The following is a 13,887-nucleotide window of genomic DNA, read 5'->3' as shown; positions in this document are numbered from 1 at the left end:
AGAATCGTTATTGCGAGAGGAGCACGCTGGCTTTTGTTTAAATTTCGTGGTGTCTTGGTTGTGCAAGTTGGCGTAACAATAAGCAAACGTGATCATCATCATGTAACGTATATGCTGCTCACTTCTGTTCACAAGTGGCCAAACTAGCGGCCTTTAGTTGAGAACTGCAACATTTTTTTTGGAAGTGGCAAAAAAAAAATTCCCGAACTGTAGCTGCAATGAACGCTCCAGCAAAATATTATAGCACTACAGACGGTAGGAGGCTCACAATCTCGCTCAAGGGATTACTCGCTCTGTCCTGCGGCTTTCGAGATCTCTCTTCTTATTTCCAGCCTCTGACTTCATGGGTCGGCGCGATGGCCCATGAGCGCTGTCATTGCATGATCTTCCATGGTTGCGAACTACTCTCTGATGATCACCAGACGTCACGCAGGCATGCATATCCTTAGTCCCTTGCAAAGAGGGAAGCGGCTGTTTATGCTTCCAACCAGTCCTGGCAGCCTTCCTTTGTGATTCTCGAACACTTTCACTGCGCATCATTATAAGGTTAGTTGGGGCACAAATTCCACGTGAAGCAAGGAAACCCATTTGTCAACACCGGGTGGTAATGAGCAGTTTAAACCTATTGTGTGTGCGGTCCATAGCTACCATCCTGAGCGCTGTGGTGGAGAGCGCTTATCGCTAACGCGCCCGTGCGCCCGTGCTATTCTACGCGCCCGTGCGCTTTTGCCGCATCCCATACACCATACGTGGCAATCCAGTATGGGAGGCCCTCGTAAACAACCGTACACTGAGGGAAGAAGGTGACTAAAGGGGACCCAAAACGACCGGATGCGCCATTCCTGCTCTAACTATGCATGCACGAACAGCCGAACCGTTTCCTGTGACGGCATTAACGCGTTGGTTATGCCGCGCAAAAACATTACGCTGAGCCTCTTTGAACAGAAGCTGTGGACGGGAATATGCGTAGCATTACATGGTATATGGAGGAAGGTATATGTTCGGCAATGTGAATATGTGCATCTCTCTCTTGATAATCGTAAACAAATGACGCATGCTACATCATCATAACGGCCACGCACATAACTACCACGCATAAGAGATTCCGCACCCTGCCGACCGACATATAACGCTGCACGTGAATCTGGGACAGCTGCCGTTCAGGGAGGTTCCTCTCCATTTTCTTGTCAGACGCCAACCTTCAACGGAGGCTCACCGTAAGTGCACAGTGAAAAAAATAAGATGTAAGAAACAATAATAAGCGGGGAATGCTATCGGTCCCTGCCCGTTCGGGAGGAAACATTGCATTCAGACAGAAAGGAGAATGAAAACATTAGGCTCGGTATACCTCACTTCTAATTGGGCCCTTGTTGAAACAATCATGTGGAAGTACATACCTTTAAGGGTATTGCACTCACTAGTGTCAATTCTCACTTTTAAAGTAATCGTATAGCTGGGCCTTTTTAAATGTAAATGCTCGGAAGTTCCGTCACGGCGATTTCTAAAGTTCTCGACTTTTGTCAAACCTCTGTTGTAACTATTGCTGACACCATTAGACATTTCAGCTCTATTTTACGGCGCGGCGTCGTCTTCATGCCTCAGAGTGCTTTCCCTTTCCGACAACAATTACATGCAACACTATTCACAAGAAGTAACGGTGCGTGCATTTTTCGGTGTGAAATAGGCGCAGTGATGCTCTGCCGACAGTGCCAGTAAGTAGTTTCCCCTTTCTTGCAGCATAAGAATGCTTGTTCAGGCTGAAAACACGTATAAAAGCTACTAAGGAAGCGACCACCCAGACATTCCAAAGTTCATGCAGTGTTACGCACACCAACGCTGTACACCAATTATGGAAAAGTTTATAAGAGCGCCCTTTGCGCAATGACAACGGATGTCGTGAATTTGCCTTTAGTAATACTAATAGCCATGCCCCCACATAGACCATTCCTTGGGATCATACCAGAAAAGAAGCAACAGAAAACCTCCATGGCTTGATTTTTTGCTTATCTAAAAACACTGATATGACTTTAAATGCAAAAGTGCGCATTGGTGAACACTCACGTAATAATAGCATGCTTTGCAATCACAGCAGCCCAGTCCAGTGCTGCCGAATATATCATTTTAAGGAATTACCCTCATAATCCCAAATCTAATGCTATCATCGAGAGTTGTGCTTCCCATCGGATTTTGGCTCTCTACAACTAACCGTGAAATGTGAAATTCAAGCAAACCGCTTCGGTAATCATGTTGCTCTTATGTAGCGACCATTAGCATTCTCAGTAGCACCAATACGCGAAAGCTGCACTATGTTCATTGAAAATTTTCTTCCAATTACGCACCCTGAGAGAGAAGTCGTCCGTTGGACCTGACCACGATGTCCTCTGCGCGTGCCTTGGTCTCTCCGTAAGGTCCGACGTATTCGGGTAAAGGTAAAGACAGCCGGTTTCTCCCCACCAGTGGCGTCGCGCCCACAGAACTTACGTAAAGGATGTACGGAACACCTTGAGCGACGCACGATTCAACCAGGTTTGAGGTGCCTGCATTGGTCGATTGCGGCACACCGGAAAAGAAAGAAAAAGGAGAATTACACGCATCATCGGTGTCGCCGCAGATATGCTTGATGCAGTAGCATTGAGCAATTTTACTTCCCCATGCTTAGGAACTTGTGAATAGGTATGTAGTGCCCCATTTCATTTGTTTACTGTTTACTGTGACCCTTCTACAGTAAGAAAGTAAACAAAAGCAGGAGCAACGTGCCGTTTATTCTTCTGCGGAATGCAATGCTAAGAAACTGTTCTTATGATGTAGCGTGTATTCGATGACATTGAAATCACAGAACTTTGCTGCTTTCCTGAATGCACAGTTTTACACAGCCGATTTACAGAAGTGTAGTGCACAGCATTTTGTATTGCCGGGAATGCTTATTTTTTCACTGTTTCGAATAATGCCCTCGAAAAGAAGAGGTATATATAGTCGTGGCAGGGCGGCATTTACGCCATCCTCCGATGTGTTAACCTGCATTGGTAGGCCGCTGCTTTGATGACGTATGACGCATTCCAATGGATGATGTACACTGTCTTGTACCTTGCACTCGCACGTAAATCTGTGGTTCTATTATAAAGTTTACGCACAGACCTTTATTACTTGCCGCTAAAGCTCACAAAAGTATACTTGTCCATGCAGTGAGTAACCCAACCTATCCACTAAAAGTAGGCCAGCTGCTTAAAATAACCTGTCTCTTCGGAACCTGACAGTGTATGTGAGCAAGTTACTAATCTCCACTTTGTAAATACAGCGACTGTTCTTGAGAGTTCTCCCCTTCAATTCGGCAGCGCTTTGCTACAGATAGAAATTAAAATCAGAAATACGTTTTACTTCTCTGCCAAGAAGATGCACCATATTGTCACGTCGTCGTAACATTGTGCGTTACACACATGGCCGCTGCACCTTGCAATGTTCCTAGAACCGCTCAGAGAGAGAGATAGAAATAGAATAGAGGAAAGTCAGGGAGTTTAACCACACGCACGACCGGTTTGCTACACTGAACTAGGGGAAGGGGTACATGGATGGAAAGAGATAGAAATGGTCAGAGTGACAGTCACTGTGCCACGGTCAGCGCAGTACCTTTTTTTTTAAACACATGCAGTGAATTGAAACTGTAGGAAATTTCAGTCACATGTGTTCAGGGACTGTCTCTCGAGTCATGCAAATGTGCCCGTCTGCGGTACTACAGCAAAAGACAGCAGACCTGCTCGACCTCGCATCATAGCAAAACTTCAAGCCAAGCTGTTTCATTCGAGCATTCGCATTAGGAACTGAAGTTACTATGAACACATTATTATCTGTTAAATTGTTCATTTCACGGCACATATTTCAATCAAGTAATCATAACCAGCGAGCTTGGAAGGCGAATCGATATGAAAGGAATTCTAAGGTCTACAGCATTTTCATGGCATTAAATTTCATTGTGTACGACGAAACGCATTGGTGCGCCAGTTAGTTTTGCGCATCAATACAGAAAGCAGCGTTTTGTTAGAAAAGTCTGGGGAACAATTGTGCATTTTAGCGCGAGTTTGAAATTGCATATTTTGCAACTGTTGTCCTTCTCAAAATATGTACCAAGTTGATATGCCTTGCAACCTCACTATCTAGAATTCGTATGGAAAAGTAAGGAATTAAAATGTTAACTGTTTTTGAAATATGTCCATTATTCAATTAGGCATTTTGATTTCTCGTAGCAGTAACGGCCACCACATTGAATGCTTTAGCTCAAGTGCTAAAATTGTCTTATCTGCCACTGCCAAGCTTAAAGAATATGGTATAGCTAAAGAAAAATCACCCCTCTACACTGTGACAATAGCATTCCTCTAACGTGAAAGAAAGAGAAACAGATGACCACTTTAGACTGACAAAATGTTGTATTAAGGCGCTAATTCTAATTAGTGTTTGGTAATAGGGTGGTTAAAAGATATGAAAGGGCTAAAATTACGATTTCTTTTACATATGCACAAAAACATAGAGCTCACTACGTGAGAGTAACGTCACACATTTCAAAGCATTGCTTTCATAATTTGGATTGCGCCTCAGTAAACGTTCTCGAAGCTATGTATGTTTAGCCCAAAGCATTGTAGATCGCAGGAGCAAGGATGGCACTATGATTCGAGGCATTCAGAATTACGGCCAACGAAGGAGTCACCGAACAACGACTATTTGGGGGACTGTTGTGACTTCGGGGTGGAGGACGAAAGACGGACTCTTTCTGTAGACGAAGAAGAAACGAAAAAACTTTATACAATATTTTATTCGTCGCGGAGTAATGGGAGCTCTCGTCGCCTAGATGATAAGCACGTAGTATGACAGCTTCCGTCGCCTCGATGATAGGCACGTGGTGTGGCACTACAGCATCCCCGCCGTCAGATAATACATCCAGAAGTCAAACTGTTCGATGCGGGTCAACGTATGCAATGTGCTGATTGATTGACGTCCTCGATGGGGTAAAGGAAATGGTTTTCCCGCCCTTTCATCTGCTGGCCTTTCATTTGCTTGGATCTGAGAAAGCTCACGGAGAGACCGAAAGTCAACGCCAATCACTTCGGTGAAAGGGAGCACCCTCCCAATGCTCTCCACAACGCAGGCCAAGCTCCACGAAAACAAGACTTCTAACCCCCTCTCTGCTCTCAACAGCACCATTACGTTTACTGTACTAAACACTAAACACGCACCCGATAAAGAGCCCGGGATACAGGTCTATACAAAAAGTGCTCTCACTGAAGACACATTCAAAGAGAATAAACAGCTAAAGAATAGATTGCAAAGCAATTCCTAACAGTGATTCGGGTGGGCCAGACACGGCTGAGGCGATAGATGAAAGTTTAAATTTTGCCCTGTTTCGCTCCGAGCGAAATTCTGTCAGTTGGTTTGCAATGATAACCCATTCGAGTGGCTGCGGTAGGCAGTCGAGCTATCCGGATGCTTATTTTAATCGGTCACAGACAGGCCGCCATTGGAATATGAACCTGGCAACGTTTAACGCTAGAACGTTATCTAGTGAGGCGAGTCTAGCAGCGCTATAGGAGGAATTAGAAGGCAGTAAGAGGGATATAATAGGGCTCAGTGAAGTTAGGAGGCCAAAAGACGCATATACAGTGCTAAAAAGCGGGCACGTCCTGTGCTACCGGGGCTTAGCGGAAAGACGAGAACTAGGAGTCGGATTCCTGATTATTAATAATATAGCTGGTAACGCACAGGAATTCTATAGCATTACCGAGAGGGTGGTAGTTCCTGTTGTGAAACTTAACAAGAGGTACAAAAGGAAGGTTGTACAGGTCTACGCCCCTACATCCAGTCATCATGACTAGGAAGTCGAAAGCCTCTATAAAGCCGTGGAAGCGGCGATGGGTAAAGTCAAAACAAAATACACTATACTGATGGGCGACTTCAATGCCAGAGTAGGCACGAAGTAGGCTGGAGACAAGGCAGTGGGGGGATATGGCATAGGCACTAGGAATAGCAGGGGAGAGCTATTAGTAGAGATTGCGGAACAGAATAATATGCGGATAATGAATACCTTCTTCCTCAAGCGTGACAGCCGTAAGTGCACGTGGAGGAGCCCGAACGGCGAGACTAGAAATGAAATAGACTTCATACTCTGCGCTAACCCTGGCATCATACAAGATGTGGACGTGCTCGGCAAGGTGCGCTGTAGTGACGATAGGATGGTAAGAACTCGAATTAGCCTAGACCTAAGGAGGGAAAGGAAGAAACTGGCACATAAGAAGCCGATCAATGAGTTAGCGGTAAGAGCGAAAATAAAGGAATTCCAGATCAAGCTACAGAACAGGTATTCGGTTTTAACTCAGGAAGAGGACATTAGTGTTGAAGCAACGAACGACAATCTTGTGGGCATCATTAAGGAGTGTGCAATAGAAGTCGGTGGTAACTCCGTTAGACAGGATACCAGTAAGCTATCGCAGGAGACGAAAGATCTGATCAAGAAACGCCAATGTATGAAAGCCTCTAACCCTACAGCTAGAATAGAACTGGCAGAACTTTCGAAGATAATCAACAAGCGTAAGACAGCTGACATAAAAAGTATAATATGGATAGAATTGAACATGCTCTCAGGAGTGGAGGAAGCCTAAAAGCAGTGAAGAAGAAACTAGGAATTGGCAAGAATCAGATGCATGCCTTAAGAGACAAAGCTGGCAATATCATTACTAATATGGATGAGATAGTTCAAGTGGCTGAGGAGGTCTATAGATATTTATACAGCACCAATGGCACCCAAGACGATAATGGAATAGAGGATAGTCTAGAGGAATTCGAAATCCCACAGGTAACGCCGGAAGAAGTAAAGAAAGCCTTGGGAGTTATGCAAAGGGGGAAGGCACCTGGGGAGGATCAGGTAACAGCAGATTTGTTGAAGGATGGTGGGCAGATTGTTCTAGAGAAACTGGCCACCCTGTATACGCAATGCCTCATGAATTTGAGCGTACCGGAATCTTGGAAAAACGCTAGCATCCATAAGAAAGGGGACGCAGAAAGGGGAAAGAAAGGAAAGAAAAACGCTAATCTCTAAGGAAGGGGACGCTAAAAACTTGAAAAATTATAGACCGATCAGCTTACTGTGCGTTGCCTACAAAGTATTTAATAAGGTAATTGCAAATACAATAAGGAACACCATAGACTTCCGTCAACCAAAGGGCCAGGCAGGATTCCGTAAAGGCTACTTAACAATAGACCATATTCACACTATCAATCAGGTGATAGAAAAATGTGCGGAATATAGCCAACCCTTATATATAGCTTTCATTGATTACGAAAAAGCGTTTGATTCAGTCGAAACCTCAACAGTCATGGAGGCATTGCGGAATCAGGGTGTAGACGAGCCGTATGTAAAAATACTCAAAGATATCTATAGCGGCTCCACAGCCACCGTAGTCCTCCATAAAAAAAGCAACAAAATCTCAATAAAGAAGGGCGTCAGGCAGGGAGATACGATCTCTCCAATGCTATTCACAGCCTGTTTACAGGAGGTATTCAGAAACCTCGATTGGGAAGAATTGGGGATAAAAGTTAATGGAGAATACCTTAGTAACTTGCGATTCGCTGATGATATTGCCTTGCTAGTAACTCAGGAGACCAATTGCAATGCATGCTCACTGACCTGGAGAGGCAAAGCAGAAGAGTGGGTCTAAAAATTAACCTGCAGAAAACTAAAGTAATGTTTAACAGTCTCGGAAGAGAACAGCAATTTAACGTAGGTAGCGAGGCACTGGAAGTGGTAAGGGAATACATCTACTTAGGGCAGGTGGTGACGGCGGATCCGGATCATGAGACAGAAATAATCAGAAGGATAAGAATGGGCTGGGGTGCGTTTGGCAGGCATTCTCAGATCATGAACAGCAGGTTGCCATTATCCCTCAAGAGAAGAGTTTATAACAGCTGTATCTTACCAGTACTCACGTACGGGGCAGAAACCTGGAGGGTTACGAAAAGGGTTCTACTTAAATTGAGGTCGACGCAACGAGCTATGGAAAGAAGAATGATAGATGTAACGTTAATGGATAAGAAAAGAGCAGATTGGGTGAGGGAACAAACTCGAGTTAATGATATCTTAGCTGAAATCAAGAAAAAGAAATGGGCATGGACAGGAAACGTAATGAGAAGGAAAGCTAAGCGATGGTCATTAGGAGTTACGGAAGGGATTCCAAGGGAAGGGAAGCGTAGCAGAGGGCGGCAGAAAGTTAGGTGGGCGGATGAGATTAAGAAGTTTGCAGGGACAACATGGCCACAATTAGTACATGACCGGGGTACTTGGAGAAGTATGGGAGAGGCCTTTGCCCTGCAGTGGGCGTAACCAGGCTGATGATGATGATGATGAACATTACGATACCCTTCACACGATTGTGTGTCGTAAGTGATTAACAGTCAACTTCAATATGATAAAATTACTGACGAGACAAGAGTATACATGAAAAAGTAGCGTTAAAGCTTTTAACTTCTAGGATTAGCCCTCGTATTAGCATAGTCTGCAGCCTAAAGGTTATGCTAAGTCCGTCTGCATTCGAATGCAGCTTCCGAAATGGTTCTGTGATAATAGACACCAATTGTCTTGCGGACTTCCTTTTTTCGTTAGATTTACCGGCTCGCTGACATGCGTCGCATGACCAAACAAGTGTTTTAACCTCTTTCCAGTATCCCGGCCAATAGAAATCTGGCGCTAGCCTAGCCTTTGTGTTCTTGATACCGAGTAACTCACCCAAGCATTCCCATGCGGTAACTCTAAAAGCTGTCGTCGTTACTTTTCTTGCGGGTGTGGTTGGTTGTATGCCCGACCCTTGGAATCTTGATAGTTCCGGTACTTGAGACCTGACCTACTGTAGAACGAGATGTTATTTCAGGTCACTCCTTCATCCACATTAGCCTGGAGCACAGTTAGCGAAGGGTCACTTTTCTTTGCCGCGATAAGCGCGTCTCGTTCAACCCTACACTAAGCTGCTCCACAGCAAATGGATGCAGGACTATGCAGACTTCTAGTTGAGCCCTAGGCGCCCCGTTTTTCCGAGTCTCGAAAGGCTTCTCATCCACTGTCACTGATCCGGTAATTCATCCGTCACAAGTCTGAGTCGTCTGCTTTTTCTCAACCGTATCTCCAAGCCTATGTTGTCGCTGTGAGGGCTATACATTGTCAGTTTCCTCGTTTTAAGGTGAGCTTTCACGTTTCTTTGAGAGGGCGCGTGACCGCCGTCGCATTAATGCGATGCAAGCGAGACTAGTAGAAAAAGACCAGCCCTCCTTTTCTAAAAGCTGCTCCGATTTGTTCGAAAACAGATATGAAAAGTGTTAGGGTAAACTTGGACTCACGGCTGCCTCCATTTGCAACCTTCCAAATGCGCCCTCAAGCGTTGCCCTGGCAACTGGCAATCACGCGCTCTGCTTTTCTGCGACTTGTCTGATACAGGCGCGTTCCCCTGTATAGTCCCCGGGAGAAACACAGGACCGATGAGTAACATCCATGGTGGCGGCGGAATCAGGAAGTGCCCTGCACATTTTCCCGTTTACCACGACATCCTGCATGTATGGCTCGGGCAGCCTCAGATTTTTGTCGGACTGGCTAATGCTGACGAAAGGGATTTGCTCCTTGCAATTTGAGGACATGCGGACTTCCGTGTTGCAACGGAAGCAGATAAATGGTCTCCGGCACTCGAACGCGCGCTATACGTCTGCCTTAGGGCCCGTACATGGGCGATCCGCTCGTCCGTTCCGCCCTAGCCTGCCCGCATGCGGACGCCCAAAAGGCGGATGGTGTCGCAAAATTCGATGCACGCTCAATCCGCACGAGCGGATCACACGCGCACTCCTATTGGGCGACGCGGCCTGTTGACAGCTGGCAACCGTTCGGCGGAGCAAAGGTGTTCAAGGTTGGCAACGACCTTTGACGGCAGACGACACTGGCATATTTTTGCAGATGTGATTTCAAGTTTCGGCGTCCCGGTGAAAATGCGACTCTAGGCTGCCACATTCTGTTCTGCAGCCGTATGTGTTGCATTGACACCGTCATCCTTCTTTAAAACATTGCACAGTCGTCTTATCTGCGCCTCCTTGTACAGATGTATTGCAATCGCAGCACGTCGCATCACGCGCAGTATTCTCGGATGATTACTTTCAGTGCGCGCTGCCTTGGCTGGTTGAACAAAACCTCTCTATTTATCCAACGTGCTGCGTTCTGCGTCACGCAAAACTGATAGTGTCGCCGGAAGCGTGGTTTCTGTAGTGCTAGTGACAGCTTGCAAGAATACGGTACACAGGCACATCTGTCGCGGAATGCATTTGCGTAGGTCGCCAGGAGACACCTTTTTACCACTGAGCACGCGTGTGAGGCTCCGAGTACAGCTTGCTGATACGCTTGCTCGTGGTTTTTTTTTTCTTCACTCTGCCAATTTTAAAAGAGCGCTTAAGGCAGTTGGATGCATGGAATGCCTTTTCCTTTTTTTACAGATATAAAGGCACCAAAGATGAGGCATATAATATATAATATTTGGGGTTTTACGTGCCAAAACCACTTTCTGATTATGAGACACGCCGTAGTGGAGGACTCCGGAAATTTTGACCACCTGGGGTTCTTTAACGTGCACCTAAATCTAAGCACACGGGTGTTTTCGCATTTCGCCCCCATCGAAATGCGGCCGCCGTGGCCGGGATTCGATCCCGCGACCTCGTGCTCATCAGCCCAACACCATAGCCACTGAGCAACCACGGCGGGTCAAAGATGAGGCACGAAACATGCACCTTAAAAATTTAATACTTGCTGCTTGTAAACATTCATAACAAAATATAAGCTTAAATGATGTGCTCAGCGATGAATGAAGTTCTCACCGTGTGAAAAAAGCTTGTGCATAAGTGGTTAACTTCATGCAGCAAGGAATTGAAGGTTAAGCAGCGAGTGTACAATTCATTATGAGTGGCTTAAAGCAATATGTATGTATAGCGGCGACCTTATGCAGATATATGTATACTCATGAGATGTTTCCAAGGGGAATATTTATTTGGAAGCATATAATTTGCTGATAAGAAAACTTATTTTGAGTGAAATCGAACAATTGCATTCTTTCTTGCCAGCCTGGGTGGACAATATGTTGCCACCTTACTACTTAACATACCTAATTTAACATTTCAACATTGTACAAACATTACCAAAGCACACAAAATTAAGCAGTACCTTGACAGGCATGCTCCCTCTCTCCCCCGTGGCACCGAACAAGGATGTTCGACTTGAGACTGTTTGATACTGTATTGCTCTACATATAAAAAATAAGCTCTACTCCAGTTATATGAGTTAGTTGGGCACGGGCTGCATGTTGTTTATGTATTTATGCAGTAACAAGCTAGCTAGCTCAAGCACAGCCATATTTTAGGAAAACGAAAAATGCATAGCACAACATAAACAGCTGGCCAGTGCCTGTATTTATTTGAAAGCAAACTGAGATTATCAAGTGTAGCTTAGCAGGGAGTTCAGTGACCTCTTGTGGTGTGAAAAGGTTGATGTAGTTAGTAGTTTTGTGTTTGTCTTTCTTAATTAGCTGCTGTTTCAACATGCACATGACAATGAAATGAAGGAACATAGGGCGGAAAACAGCGCCACACAGAAAGTGAGGAAACAATCATTGCCATTTTTTATTTGCATAACAAACCAGCGAATAGTTCCTTAGGTTCAGTTTTGTGAGTAATGCACAAGGTGTTCTGCGTGAAACTGAAAGATTGCTGTGCTCCATTACCTGTTCACTATTCCGGTAGTCAAATGAATGATACCCCCTTTAGCACTGTGAAAGCACAGAAATTGGCAGTCGGGAGGCCGCAGTGGCTCAGCCTCTGTGCCAAATGTAAGATTGTTCCAGAAGAAAGCATGGATACTGGTGTATAGGGTATGCATTCGCATCTACTATTCAAATGCACACATCACAAGTAACCTTTCATTCGTTGATGCATTGCTCATGAGTGTACAGACCTTGTCTCAGCGTTGTGTGTGCGCAGTAATATAACTTCGCAAATCAAAGCTGTGGTTATTCAGTACACTGCAAGCAACTTTGCATGTGGGTTAGATAATATAATGCTCCTACATATGGGTCAGCTTAGTATTATCAGCCGCTTTGTTTACTAGCTGTTCACTGTTATGCCTGGACTGTACAGTGCCACTGGACAATGCTGTATTCCTGCGGGCATGCTAGAACAGCTTGGCTATGCACAAACATCCCTTTACATTGCGCTTAAATTAAGGTGGTGTAGATTTGCTCTCAGAATGTGCTTATAAGCATAACTGCCGAGCATTCAAAAAAGCGTTTGAAATGTAAGGTAAATACTCAGCTTTGCAGGTGTGACATTTTACATTTATAGTGCAAGGACACATCGATGGACAGGAAGGATACCACACAAATCCTCGTGTTGTGACCTCACAGTCACAATGCAAGTAGTTTTCTGTGGTTTTGAGCTATAAACATGTGAAGCAATCTGTAAATTCAAAACTGTATTAAGTAAACTGAGACACCATGAAAAGCAATATAACACTAAGGTGTACACATTTTTTTGTAACATCAGCTCTTTGTGGTGCGGGTCAAATGTGTATACACGCTATTTGCAGCCGAAAACAGCATGCATTTCACATTTAGAGCTCAGAATGTTCAATGAAAAAGATTTTTAATGTGTCAGACATACATATGGTACCTTGTATAATGCATTACACACAGATAGCTATGCATGGCACAACTTGAGTAGCACATTCATAAGGGACTACTACGTGCAAAATCCGTTTTGCACCTCTCCTTTGATATTTTACCCTCCGACACAGAAGAACAGACTGGAATTTTTCTTTATGTCAATATTTAAAAGTCAAACAGGTTTTGGCATCACAGGTCTCAATCTCCCACACAGGGCACTTATTGCATGTTCTGAATGTGCATTAATTGTCGATGGTATATCTTCTAACGTGAAAATAGTTTGTTCGACATAGTTTTGCCCGTTTAATTTTTAACTTACCCATAAGTTCTCTGCCCTACTTGTATATACCTCCTTCAGTACTGGTATCTGTGATGTGCCTTCATTAGCGCAGTAAATGTTGTGAAAGCTGTTAATTCATAAAATAGGAAGCCTATCCAATATAAACAAGAAACTTGCGGGCAAGGTAATCACGACAAACCAGATGGTGGCTGAGATGGTGGTACTAATCTACTTGTTTTCGCTTGTGATAGCACAAGTGTTCCCACTTATGCTGCTGGATGGTTGTGACCGATATGCTCGCGAAGCTTTGGGTCATTCACATTTCAAGGGATGAGTAACTGTTACATACGTGCAACATCTTCCTCCGCCTATATCAATGACTTAACTATATGTGGCAGGTTTAGCTGTGTGATTATTGGTGTAGCTGAAGTGACGTACCATACATAGTTTCCGCACACTACCCGATTTGCGAAAAGCATGCAGGAATTGGTCTTTGAGCTATTGGTTCAGTGGTGGCTTTCCACTAAACTGACTGTTTAAGAGGCAGATTTTACTTCATCGAAAGGACCATGTGAAAATTAGCCTAGAACTCATGACGCCAAATACTGTCACCATGTGTGACTGAAGAACAACACGTGACACAACAATGAGCAGTGGGATTAAACTCACTAGTATACAAAGAATTGCAGCTGCATTCAGTATTTCACTGCTGGTACACTAAACACAAACCTTTATATGAGTTGTTTGGATGGCATAATCAACAACACCCTCTAATAAGCTATGGCAAAAGCTAAATAAAAAGCTGCTACTCCAGGCACTGCATTGGCCTAAAATATGCATTCCAACACGCAGTGAATAAAGTTCTTAAATTGGTTTACATACAGGTATGAAATG

At 44.4% G+C, this 13,887-nt stretch overlaps 1 protein-coding gene across 2 annotated transcripts in view; it reads right to left on the bottom strand.

Annotated features, from left to right (window-relative positions):
• Positions 1–13,887, bottom strand: part of LOC142576587 (NADPH-dependent 3-keto-steroid reductase Hsd3b5-like) — an 86,059-nt gene that overhangs the window by 32,642 nt on the left and 39,530 nt on the right. For both annotated transcript variants that reach the window (XM_075686772.1, XM_075686773.1), the window contains one exon: positions 2,340–2,537. In XM_075686772.1, the coding sequence (XP_075542887.1) occupies positions 2,340–2,537 (198 nt within the window). The remainder of the gene's footprint in view (positions 1–2,339; positions 2,538–13,887) is intronic.

The sequence above is a fragment of the Dermacentor variabilis genome, chromosome 3 (assembly GCF_050947875.1).
Source record: "Dermacentor variabilis isolate Ectoservices chromosome 3, ASM5094787v1, whole genome shotgun sequence".
Lineage (NCBI taxonomy): Eukaryota > Metazoa > Arthropoda > Arachnida > Ixodida > Ixodidae > Dermacentor > Dermacentor variabilis.
Note: the sequence above shows the minus strand (reverse complement) of the source record. Positions and strands in the feature narration are given on the sequence as shown.